The following is a 12,633-nucleotide window of genomic DNA, read 5'->3' on the forward strand; positions in this document are numbered from 1 at the left end:
AGGCAGCCCCCTTCGTGGAAAGGAAGCCCCCACACGCCGCATGCAATGGCGGCCCGGGGGCCATGCATTTGTGTTGGCCGTGTATGGGGCCTGGGGGGGTTGTCATATCATAAGGATCACAGTCCAGGACGACTTGCCAAGCAAGCCTTGTCTCAGATTTCTTCTGGATTGCCGCAAGTGCAGCTAATCAGTGCAAAACTGGTACTCATGGTGCACGCACCTTTTCCGTGTTCGTGCAGATCCATTTTCTTGATCGGCTGCCTGTCACTGGCTCCGGCAAAGTGCTCAAGACAGAGCTCAGGAAGCGCTTCCAGGTCTCCTCGGCGGCCACGGCGGTAGTGGCAGCGGCTTCCGGGGGACTGTCTGCCGCTTCCTCGGTCAGTTCGACCGCCCCACGGGTCATTCCGCCGCCGCTGCCGTTGCCATCGCGCCGGTCGCCGTCGCCTGAAGTCGCCGAGGAGTCGCTGGCGGCGCCGGCGATGGGAGTGGAGACGCTTCGCCTCGCAGCAGCCATCTGCGCCGCATTTGCACAGCCAATGACGCCAGCGAGCGCCAGCGGCGCCACTGGCACTGGCGCTGGCGCTGGCGCTGGTGCGCGCACTGTCGGACCGTACGGCATCCGCGGTCTCCCGTTATCGTCGCTGCATAACCTCTCAAACCGAGACGTAACTTACACAATCGTTCTGCCGCCTCCGCCGCCAGCAGTGCCCGTTCGAGGTGCCGCGGCTTACAGCGAAACGACAAGTGACGCTCTGGCCAGGGCGCTGTACGGCGGCGCCCGCCATGTTGTCCTGATTGTTCCCGGACAGCCGCCAGCAACCCTTGGGCTACAAATCGGAACCGTTTCGCGTTTTCACGCTGGCGTGGACGTCCGAACGGTAGCGGTGGATCCGCGCGCGTGTCTGACCGACCCACGGGTCATTCGCTTTGCCGTGCTGTCATCGAAGCGTGGCATGCCGCCGCTAGGAGCGGTTGCCGCATTCGCTGTCCGTCGGGACTCCCTTGCGCCGGTGGTAATTGACCTAGTGGCGGCGCGCAGTGCGGCGGCGGTGGCGGCAGACGTGATCCCGCTTGAGGTACGGCAGCTGTACGATGCCGTACGGCGGGCGGTACCGAAGCTCCCCATCGTGCCACACCTCATGGCGGATGGAACTCAGATGCGTCCTCTGGCGGCGGATAAGCCGCTCGTGCTCCCATGGGCAGCAAAGGTGGGACCATTCACAGAGACTCCAGTTCCTCCTGGTGCTGCTGCTGTTGCGACAGCTGCTGCCGCCGCCGCCGCCGTCGCCGCCACCGCCGGCGGCGGTGGTGATCTGACACGTGCCGTCGCCTCAGCGCTGTCCGCTGGCGCCCGCCGGCTTGTCATCGTTACGTCGGACCTTCCCAGCGATTCTCTTTACTCGGAGTGGTCTGCCGTACAGCACATCGCTTCCGCCACTCCCGGCAATGTGCGCCTGGTGGCGCTGCCCCGCGGTGCCTTGCACAACGCCCAGCTGGCACGTTACTGTATCCTTTCCGCGACTCGTGACCTTGGCTCGCTATCCGGTATCCTTTTTCCAGCTGCTGTAGAAGGTACTGCTGCTACTGCGGTTGCTGTTGCAGCTACTGCGGCGCCGGCTGCGGCCGTTCCTACCTCCTTTCCCGCCGCCGCCGCCGAAGCAGCGGCTCTGTCGCGGCCGTCCGTGACAAGCGTGCTGGCGGAGGTGGTATCTGAGGTCCTGGGCATGGCGTCGCCGCCGCCAGGTGCGATGCCACTGGTGTCCGCTGGCTTAAACTCCTCCGCTGCCGTGCAACTGGTTTCTCGATTGGAGGACAGGCTGGGGGTACAGCTGCCGCCCACACTCGCTTTCGATTACCCCACCCTGGACGAGATGGAGGTCTTTCTCAGGGGCATTGACGGCGGCGAAGACGCCGCCTCAGCGCCGGCGACGCCGGCGGCGGCTGAATCCGCTGCCGCTGCAGCAACCCCACCCTCCAAGGACCAGCTCCTCCCTCGCGTCCTGCATATCGTACGGGAGGCACTTGGCGGAGCCGCCGCGCCGATGTTGTCGACGGACACGCCGCTCATGGCCGCCGGCGTCAACAGTACCGCCGCCGTCGGCGTGACCAACGCACTGGAGGCCGCCTTCGGGGCGCAGCTGCCACCCACGCTGGTGTTCGATTACCCGACGATTGAAGAGATTGCGAACTTTTTGGCGCAAGCTGGCGGTATCACGGTTGCCGACCAGCAGCAGCCCCAGCCGCCAGGTACGCTCCTCTAATATGAGTACATGTTTGTACACAACCGTGAGTTTCTTTCTTTGTGCTGTTACAACCTTCTTTTTTATTTTGAACGGCGTTGAACGGCGAAAAGAAGATTGGCATGAAGAAGATCGGCATTTTCATTAACCGGCTCTAAAGATGTCAAGCGGCATCAACGATCCGTCCTCCCTCGCATGGCACCATGGCACTGTATGGTATGGATAGCACCCCCTGCGGCACCCTTGTGCAGTTTCGGCGAGCCGGCGGCGTGTGAGGCCCAGGGAAAGCCTCAGTGCAATGCCGCACACTGTTATTGTATACTTTTGGTTTTAGCACCTGAAGCTGCGGTCCAAAGCCGCAATTGATGTCAGCTTGAAAGAGCCATCCGAACGAATTGCGATCTGCGGTGCTCTAAACTTCCCTCTTGTACTCCCAACACGAACCGGTATTGCGTATCCCCCTGTGTGCATTTTCTGAAGTCTCGTGATATAGTCTCGTGATATAGCATCCTGTAATGCCTGGGCAAACAAATGGAATGCGTGTCAACCCATTCGGGGCCGCCGCAGCTCCGCCGCATCCTCCAGTCGCAGCACCTTCGTCGTCATCGTCGTTGTCGCCGCCGCCGCCGTCATACGACGCCCAAGCCGCGGCGGCGTCACGCGTACGGGAGGTTGTGGCGGAGGTGCTCGGCGGCGCAGCGGCAACGCGTCTGGCTGATGATACCCCTCTGATGGCTGCAGGTGGGGACCATGTAGCCACTCTGCCCCCGAGTGCCGTGTGCTAAGTAAGGCACATGCAACTGCCAACTGCCAACTGCCCAACTACCCACTAGTACCCACACACCGGAGTGCTGGCGCTAACCCTGCGTAAATTATCTTAATCAACTGGCCCAATACAACTTGCCCCACGCCTTCCGCCTACCCGTATTTTTTTTGAAAGAAAGGATTCTTCCCTTCCCTTCCCTTCCGAAGCTCCACTTTTCCAGGGTCCTTAGGCAACAGAAGCAAAGAGATTGATACCCTAGGACAGAATCCCAAAGCTTAACGCTTAGGTTAGCTCGCTCGCTAGTTTACAGCCCCATATATGATGTGTGGGACAGGGGGGCATATCTTCACATGCAAGGCGAAACCCTGCCTTCCCCGGCATTTCGGGGCACCCTCATCCAGCCACCCTAGTCAACTTCTCAGTGGATCGCTCAGGTTCCGCACCCACCACCATCATCCAACGGAATCTGCCGGATCGAACTCCATTCCTGGTCGGCTCGCGAGTCAACTTTATCCCAGGTCACCACCGTCCATCGACTAGGGGCACTTTGCCTTCCACCATCGGAAGGATTTTCGACCCTGACAGGTCTCAATCCCGGGATCTCCCGGGGGGAATGGTCCGTTCTTTACCTGTAGTGCGATATCAAAAATGTTATTGAGCATGCGCCATCCGGGATTTGCACCCGGGCCGCTCGCGTATCTCCATGTAGATGTTTGGGAGGCGAGTATCCTGCTACTAGACTAATGGCGCAGATGAAAATATATTTAAAAGTTTTGTATATATATATATATCATTAATTGTGTGAATTTATAGATACATACACATATACACATACACCCCTACTTTGCCCACATCCGGGTCTTCCCTCGATCTATCGGCCTCCTCTTTTCAGGCCTCAACTCCTCCGCGGCCGTACAGCTCACTTCCTCCCTGGAGCGATCCCTTGGCGGCGTCCAGCTGCCGCCTACCCTGGCCTTCGACTACCCCTCCATCGCCGCCATCGCCGAGTACCTGGCCACTTCCGGCGTCATCCCGGCCCCACCCACACAGCAGGCCGCCGCTGCCACCATCGCCGCTGCTGCGCCCCCTCCATCATCTCTTGCAACGCCTCCGCGCAGCATGATGGCCTCATCCCGGGAGGCGCCGGGTCCGCCCGGGAGGGCGGCTTCTGTTTGGACAGCAGCGGCGGCGCCTACTGTGACCCGTGGGTCGGCTGGAAGTGGTGGCGTCAACGGGAATGTGTTGGTCATCACGGCGGCTGCTAGTCGCGCCCCTGGTGGGACGGTGGCGAGTCCTTGGGCGGGCGCGTCGGAAGACCGGACGACCCGGGTGCCGCTAAGCAGGTATGTGTGCGTATGTATGTGTGTGTTTTCGTGTGTGTGTATGTGTGTGTGCGTGCGTATGTATGTGTGCTCAGCTGGCGGACCGTGCACGTGATCAGCATGGTTGGCCAGCTGGCGTGGGGTTCACGGGCGTGTATCTGGAGGAGTACGTGTTTGCGTATGTGCGTGCTCTCATCACACACGGAGCACGAGAAGCAAGGGCAACGCAACTATAATCGGTTTCGCGTTGCCGCGGGTGATGCATAAAACAAGTGGGCAATGCCAGGGCTAATAAAGCAGGCAACCCAAACTAAATTTTTCACCGTTTCGTTCCGTCGAGATCTGTCAATCTTGGTTTGCGTACTGAATCCTTCGAAACAAAGCTTCCGTACATTTGTACATCATTCGTACGCAGGTGGGATCTTGACCGCCTGGAGGAGCCCACGCTGCCCGCCCAGCTGGGGTGCTTCCTTGCAGACGTCGAGGCCTGGGACCCGACACCGTACGGCATCAGCCGCGCTGAGGCCGTACTGATGGACCCGCAACAGCGGCTATTGCTGGATGCTTTTTCCGAGGTCCTCATTTCTGACCGGGTACGTATCCTATCCTCCTGGAGAGGGAGTGTGAGAGGGTGTTCTGTGCGCATCAATGCGGGCCTGGTGATGGTGGTTGTGTTGGTGGTTGTGTTGGTGGTTGTGCTGGTGGTTGTGCTGGTGGTTGTGCTGGTGGTTGTGTTGGTGGTTGTGTTGGTGGTTGTGTTGGTGGTTGTGGTTTGGGAATGGAAGAAGCATTTGTGATAGACGATTATTGTGGTTTTGCTTCATTTCCTGCATTTTGGGTTCCGTTTCGCATTTTGCGTTCGTCTCCGGTGCACCCTGCGCATGGACTTTGCTTTTTGCATTCTTTCTGCATGATGAGACAACAACATACGACGAATGTTTTTAAAAACATTACGTTGGCAGCCGTTTGGGTTACACGCCGTTCATCATCATGACATGCGCCGTACGCGTTGACTTCCCCCGAAGAGCCACCGAAGGAAAGCCACACGGAGCATGAGCGCAGAGTAGCAGGGAGAGGCGAATGATTCCTCTGTGCCGGTCCCATCTCGCACCTCATGGTGTGACGTGTCCTTTGTGTGCTGAGAACTGTGATCCAGCAAGCCAACAAGCCAGCAAGCCAGCAAGCACAAATGAGGTCTTGGTATTGGTATAGAAGTAGATTTGTCTGAAAACACGATAACGTGTGCAGCTGCTCAAAATGCTAGATGATTGAGCTGTGTTTTTTGCATTTTTTTGCATAATGCGTGTGTGTCACTTTCGTGCCGCAGCTGCTGTCACTCGTCGAGTAACACACAGCTTGAGGAGCTCGGATTCATGATTTGCTTATGTTGGTATGGTTTTCGGTTTTCGGTCCCACAGGCTGCAGCCGCCCCGTCGCCGGCGTCTGGCCCCACCGCCGCCGCCGCCGCCGCCGCCGCTGCGTCCATGGGCATCTTCGTGGGTGTCTCGCAACTTGAGTATGCCAGGATGACTTTGGAACAGAAAATCGACGTCAACGCCTTCTACGCCACCGGCGCCCACCTCTCCGTTACCTCCGGGCGCCTGTCGTACACCTTCGGCCTGCGCGGCCCCGCCGTCACTATCGACACGGCCTGCTCGTCCAGTCTGGTTGCCGTACACCTGGCGGCGAGGTCGCTGATGGCAGCCGAGACGGCGACCGCAGCGGCGCTTGGCGTCAACTTGACGCTGGTTAGCAGCTGGACGCAGGTCGGGTGCCGTACTATTAATGTCCAACCTGTTGTGTACAGTACATGATGATATAGCTTCCAGCCACAATACAACGTTTCAAGGAATGAGGCTCAGCGCCTCTCCTCTCACCCACTTTCCCACTCCATACCCACACATAACAGTGACGTTTGAGTTAGTTGACCTTTACTCACACAGCCGGGCAAGGGATGGAGTTCGTCCGGAAAGAACGGCGAAGCGGAAGAAGCGAATGTCGGTACGGGTTGTTGAAAATCAGAGTTACAAGACCTGCAGGTGGCGAATAAACCCGTACACTGTCGGGTTTACGCGTTACCTGCATGCCTTCGAATGACAAGACCCGTATGATCCTCCCCACGCGACCCCGCTGTATTCCCCTGTACACCACCTCCAGGCCTGCAACCGCGCCGGAATGCTCGCTGAGGATGGCCGCTGCAAGACCCTCGACGACGCAGCCGACGGCTACGTTCGATCTGAGGGTATAGGAGCCCTCCTGCTTAGGATGCTACCGGCAGCTGGCTCCTCAGCATGCGGCCGCGGCGGCGCCGCCGTTGCCCTGCTGGCCGGCACCGCCGTCAACCAGGACGGCCGCAGCAGCAGCCTCACTGCACCCAACGGCCCCGCGCAACAGGTACTTCCGGTGATGTCGAATTTGTGCCACCTAGCCTTGCGCGTTCTCTTTGTAGGGTGCTCTAGGATTTTCCAGTGCATGTTCGTAGGATCTGTTTCGCGTGGTTGGACGACTCAGTCGCATAGGAAAACCTAAAAAAGCGTTTGTATTTGCTCTTTATTTGCTGTATCACAATGCTCGTGCTTAAGATGCGAAGGTTTCTCAGTTTACGAAAGGCAAGGAAGGGTAAAATTAAGTAAGAATAAGAATGATTGCACACTCCACTCCAACCCTTAATTTTTTCCCGTTAGTCTTTCTGCATCATGTATGGAAGGTATCCTAGGGGCCCCCCAGCCATGCCGTATCCCGAGCCATGCCGTACCCTGATCCATCCCTTGCACAGTGTTCCCGGCTCGGATGACCGCGGATGTCATCGCGCAAGCCTTGTTGCCCCCAAAACGGCACAGGTTGACCACGACCCATCCACCCTTGCTTGCGCAGGCCGCCATTCGTTACGCCTTGGCGAGTGGCGGATGCGACCCGCGGGACGTATCGTGCCTGGAAATGCACGGTACCGGCACCCCGCTGGGCGACCCTATCGAGACGTATGCCGCCGTCACGGTATACATGCGCAGCGGCGGCGCCGCCGCCACCGCCACCACTACTGGGTTGGCCGCGGCGGGCCGGACGGGCCCTGCGGAACGGCAGTCGGGCGAGTCGCTGCGAATAACCGCCCTCAAATCGCATATGGGCCATGCGGAGCCCGCTGCGGGTAAGTACGGTGCCGGGTGTAAAACAAAACCAGCCTGTAAAACAAAACCTGAATGCTTGCGAAGTCTTGGGAACGAGAGCCGATATTATCATGTTTTTTCCATAACTTGACTGGCCTGTATTAATAATTTAAATTAGAGGAAAAATGCACTTCAACAAATAAGTTTTGGATTTCTACTCCGTAACAGAAAATCCTATGGAGTGTTGAGCGCAAGAATTCGTCTTTGGGGGCATCCAGGTTGCGTGCGTCATGTCGCGTACTTGCCCAAGCCGTCCCAACCTCATCCCTTTCGTTTCTAGGCGACTCACCCCTTGTCCCCCGCACACGCCATTCCGTGTCTTCATTTTTCCTCCTAGGGCTGCTGGGATTGTTACGACTGGGCTGGCAGGTGCAGCATTTGGCCCCAAAGCCGCTCATGCAGCTGCGTAACCTCAATCCCCACCTACATGCCACCCTGGAACTGGCGAATTCATCGGGCCCTTCTGGCGAGCCGTTGGTGCTGCTGCCGCGCGCCGGGGCCCCGTGGGTTACCACCAGCTCAGCGGCACCAGCTACGGAATCCCTGGAGTCTCTCATCGCGGGTGTCAGCGCCTTTGCGTTCCAAGGCACCAACGCGCATGCGGTGCTGGCATCCGCGCCTCCGTCAATGGCGGGTGCGGCAGCGGCAGAGGTGGCCCCGCCGACGTGCGATGCCGCTGCGACGTTCGCGCCCCTCGCGACGGCGACGCGGCACTGGATTCACCCGGTGCCTCATCCTCTAGTGGGGGCGCTGTGGACGGCGGTGTCGGAAGCGGGTGGGCGACGTGTTTTGGTGTCCGAGTGCAGGTACGTGTACGAGTGGGTTGGGTTGGTGGTTTACCGATCGGGACTATCGTGCACACGGAATGATGTATTCACTTACACACGTTCATTCACTACTTTCACTTCTAAACAATAGACTAATTGACAGGTAGAAAAGTGATGCAGGCAGACAGGCAGACCGACAGGCAGACCGACAGGCAGACAGGCAGACAAGCAGACAGGCAGAAACGTTTGGTATGGAATGTATTGTATACAGATTCGCTGCACCGAAGCTGGCGACACAAGCTGTGGAATCAGGAAATGGTTGTGATGTTGCAAGTAATTGATGGAGGTCTACCAGTTTTTCGCCTCTCCATGTGCTAGCTGCACCACCACCCTGGCCTCAGTCAACTTCGGCCCTTCATCCCTCCCCGCCTAGCACTTGATTGATCGTAGCCATGAGCCATGAGCGAGTCTTATTTGGAAAGCTATGCTGATTCGACCTCGGCTGTTTGGCATTGCCTACCCATCCCAGGCTGTCTTCCCTGGCGCGACTGGCATATTTGCGTGACCATGTGGTTTCGGGGCGCGCCCTGCTCCCCGCCGCCGCCATGTTGGAGCTCTGCCTCGCGTCCGCCGCCACCGCCCTTGCCTCATCTTCAGAAACGGCCGACGTGCAATGGGGCATCTCCCAACTCACCATCCTCAGCCCGGTCATCCTGCCGCCGCCGACGTCTCAACAAGGCGGCAATGGCAGCGGCAGCGGCGATGACACTGTCGTACAGTGTCATGTTGACACGGCAACAGGCATGATGCAGCTTTCGTACGGTGTTGGCGGCAAGGCTGCGGTGCCGTCTTCGGGCGGCGGCGGGCGGCGGCTTGTTGCAAAGGGTACGGTCACTCGAGCTCTTTCCGGCAGCGTCACGCCGCCGACAACCGCTTTTGCCGGTAGCGGCATGGCTACTCTCCCTGGAGGCACCGCAGCGGTAGTAACCTCAGATTCGAAGGCCCTGATACGCCTGATGCACCTACTTGGCATCGCTACTGCGGCTGCAGCTACTGCGGCTGCAGCTACTGCAGCTTCCGTCATGACGGGTACACTGTGCCAAATTGGCGCCGCAACCGACACGGCCGCCGCCGCCGCTGTGCCGTACGCCGGCAGCAGCGCCCGCCAGGCTCCAGCAGAGGAGGGTTACCTCTCCCGCCCCGCTGACGTCGATGCTGCATTCCATCTGGGCGTGCTACAGCCCGGCAGCGGCGCCAAGATCCCCGTGGCTGTAGCTTTCTTCACCGCGAGGCCGCGCCGTGCTGGCGCCATGGAGGGCGGCATTTGGGCCAGCGCCGCTGCCGGCCAAGCAGGCAATAGGCAGCTGCCGTCGCCATCGCCATCGCCGTCCTCACCACAGCTGCAGCAGCGCCGCTCAGTTAGCAGCTTCTACCTTTGGGATGCAGATAGTGAGGAGGGAGGCGCGCCAGCTGTCATAATTTGCGGACTGGAAACCGTGGAAATGCACCGCGGCGCCAGCACCGCCGCCGCCAGCACGGCAGCGACAGCGACAGCGACAGCGACAGCGACAGCGACAGCGACAGCCGCGGAGGAGGCCGACACAGGTCCGGGTGCAACAGCCGCCAGTGAAGAAGCTGTGCCCAGCGCTGCCGATGCCATGTACGAAACTGAGTTCGTTGTGGACGAGCCGGCACAAGGTACGGCATCGGTCATGGGTACCGATCTGCTAGCGGCTGCCGCCATGGCTGCCAGCCCTTCAGTGGAGGTTGTGGCTGGAGCAGGCGGTCGTGTTAGGGAAGGTGGAGAGAACGCCGCGGTTCTGTACGTTGCTACAGATGGCGGCGCGGCGGCGGCGACCGCTAGTACCTTGAGTTTCCTTCAGGGAGCTCAGAATATTCCCACCCTGGAGGGCATCGCTGGGTCTATAGTTAGGGGCTCCGCCGCCAGCAGCGCCCGCGTACTTCCGCCCTCTGTCGCTACCGTCGCTACTGCGGCCGTCGACGGCGTCTTACGTACGGCAGCAACCGAGATCTCCAATCGTCGCGTGACGCTGACGCTCCGCGCGACGCCGTGTACTGCTGCCGTCTCGGCCGCGGACTTTATGCATGGTCAAGACGGAAGTGGCGGCGTGCTGGACGCGTTTGGCATCGGGCTTCCAGAGGGAGGCGCCGTCGCGGTACGGCAGCTCCGTCACATCGCCGACGCACCGCCGGCGGGACCAGAGGCTTTCCAGATCGCCGCCCAGCCGCGCGGCGCCTTCGCCAACCTGGCAATCTTGCCGACGCCGCTGGCGGCAGACGGTGTCAGCACCCCGTGCGGCCCCGGCGAGGTGGCGGTGGCGGTCAAGGCCGTGGGCCTCAACTTCCGCGATGTGCTCAACGTTCTGGGCATGTATCCGGGAGACCCCGGACCCCCGGGCAGCGACTGCGCGGGCGTGGTGCAGAGCGTAGGTAGGTATCCTCCGGTGGGAAGATGTGGTCCACCGTGTTTGTCTGTCTAGTTGTCTTGCTTGTTGAAGCCATGGAATGTGGTGTGCGAGGCGTCCGTGTGCTGCGGTGCCGCGCTGACCACCTGGACTCTGACCACCTTGACCCTGACCCTAACACCCTGAGATATAGATGTGTGGATAAGGCGGATAAGTCAGGTCAGCGCGCAAGGTAGCGCACAGGGGCATCAACCCAGTTACCCTCTTTTTAAGTTCAAACAAACACATGAAGGTGAAGGTGAAAAGGGGGCGATTTTATGTGATGTGTGGATTTGTGTGTGCGGTGTGTGCGTTTCAGCTCTCCAGTCCTTCCCATTCCATCTCAGAGCTCTCAGTATTTTGTGTGTCTTGGCCGAGGCCCTTGGCATCTGGAACAAAAAACGTAAAACTCTCAATCCCTCTCAAACCCTAAAAAACCCTAAAAAACCCTAAAAAACCCTAAAAAAACCCTAAAAAACCCTAAAAAACCCTAAAAAACCCTAAAAAAACCCTAAAAAACCCTAAAAAACCCTAAAAAACCCTAAAAAACCCTAAAAAACCCTAAAAACCCTAAAAACCCTAAGTGCATTCCTCACATTCCTCGGGAATATGAGAGGTCGGAAGCGCTTGTGGACGCGTGTCTTCTCCAGCAATAGCCCGTTAGGGATGCTTCCTGGCGGATAATGCGTGACCTTATATTGCGTGACCTTGTTTCACCTTATATTGCATGACCTTATATTGCATGACCTTATTATATTGCGTTTGCGGTGAGCTGCATGCAGGTCCTCCTTCTGGTTCCCCCGGACGCGGGGTCGATCTCGCGGTGGGTGATGCCGTGTTCGGTCTTGCCCACGGGTGCATGGGCTCCAGAGCGGTGGGGCCTGCTGCCATGCTGGTGCCCCTGCCACCGCACGTGACCTTCGCCGATGCCGCATCAGTGCCAACGGTAGGTGTGTGTGTGTGTGTGTGTGTGCAGGTACAAATATATATGAAGGTTTAGAGGAGTCGCGGGTTATATAGCTTAACCCGCGACCGCGACCGGGACCCCCCACGAACTACAAACTTATCACGAGCCGTGAGGTTCAATCTCTAGAATTATTATAGAGGGCCAGGAATACCTTGTTTTCTGATCATTGAGAAATGAGCAAGCATCCCCCGGCTGCTGGTGGCCCTGCTGTGTACTTTGGGCGGTTGGGGTATATGCACGTGCCATCTGCCTGCCCACTGTTCAGGTGTAAACATATGAGTCACGGTATGGAAATAAAAATTATTGTGGTTTTTGACCTTGGTTCCATTGGACCATTAAGGAGTCAGTCAGTCAGTCAGTCGCGTCCGTCGGGACCCGTGTCCTCGCGTCCTACTATTAACCCCTCACCAGGCTAACGGTTCGGTTGACTATTCCGTTGTTTCTGGTGCTGCTGTGCGACTGTTTCCCCGCTACGCGCAAAGGAATGAAGGGTTTGTGTGGAACCCCGGGATATCGTCGTTTGGGGGTTAGTGTGCTGCCATCCATCGTGCTGCCATCCATCGTGCTGCATGTTTGTTGCCACTGACTGATGACTGTTACCTCAGCTTGCCCTTTGCCCCCGACGTCTTCGTTAAGAGGGAGGGCGGGGAGGGCTGGCGCGTCTCTATCTTGTAAATAGGGTTTAGTAAACTAGACCCTATTCACAAACAATCTGGCGCGGCGTCTCGTTGATTTTTGGTTTGGCACGCGTCAGCGCCATCCAGGTCTCATCCAGGTCTCCTCTACAGATGTGAGGTGGTGATAACAGCCCCGCCGGTGCCGATGCCGATGCCGTATCGATCCGGGGAACTGAAGGGGATGAATCAAAGTCTTCAACGTCTGTGTAAATAAGTGTGCGAGACGAAAATCTCCATCGTTCCTTCCGTCCGCTTCGCTCCACAC

At 58.5% G+C, this 12,633-nt stretch overlaps 1 protein-coding gene across 1 annotated transcript in view; it reads left to right on the plus strand.

The window, feature by feature from the left end:
- The window catches only part of VOLCADRAFT_92400 (uncharacterized protein), a gene marked incomplete at both ends in the record, with an annotated part of 96,352 nt that overhangs the window by 5,930 nt on the left and 77,789 nt on the right, over positions 1–12,633 (plus strand). The window contains 10 exons of the mRNA XM_002951790.1: positions 240–2,247; positions 2,808–2,981; positions 3,899–4,282; positions 4,806–4,921; positions 5,747–6,094; positions 6,486–6,722; positions 7,203–7,473; positions 7,830–8,298; positions 8,789–10,710; positions 11,507–11,670. Of these exons, the coding sequence (XP_002951836.1) occupies positions 240–2,247; positions 2,808–2,981; positions 3,899–4,282; positions 4,806–4,921; positions 5,747–6,094; positions 6,486–6,722; positions 7,203–7,473; positions 7,830–8,298; positions 8,789–10,710; positions 11,507–11,670 (6,093 nt within the window). The remainder of the gene's footprint in view (positions 1–239; positions 2,248–2,807; positions 2,982–3,898; positions 4,283–4,805; positions 4,922–5,746; positions 6,095–6,485; positions 6,723–7,202; positions 7,474–7,829; positions 8,299–8,788; positions 10,711–11,506; positions 11,671–12,633) is intronic.

This window comes from Volvox carteri, assembly GCF_000143455.1.
Source record: "Volvox carteri f. nagariensis unplaced genomic scaffold VOLCAscaffold_26, whole genome shotgun sequence".
Classification (NCBI taxonomy): Eukaryota; Viridiplantae; Chlorophyta; class Chlorophyceae; order Chlamydomonadales; family Volvocaceae; genus Volvox; species Volvox carteri.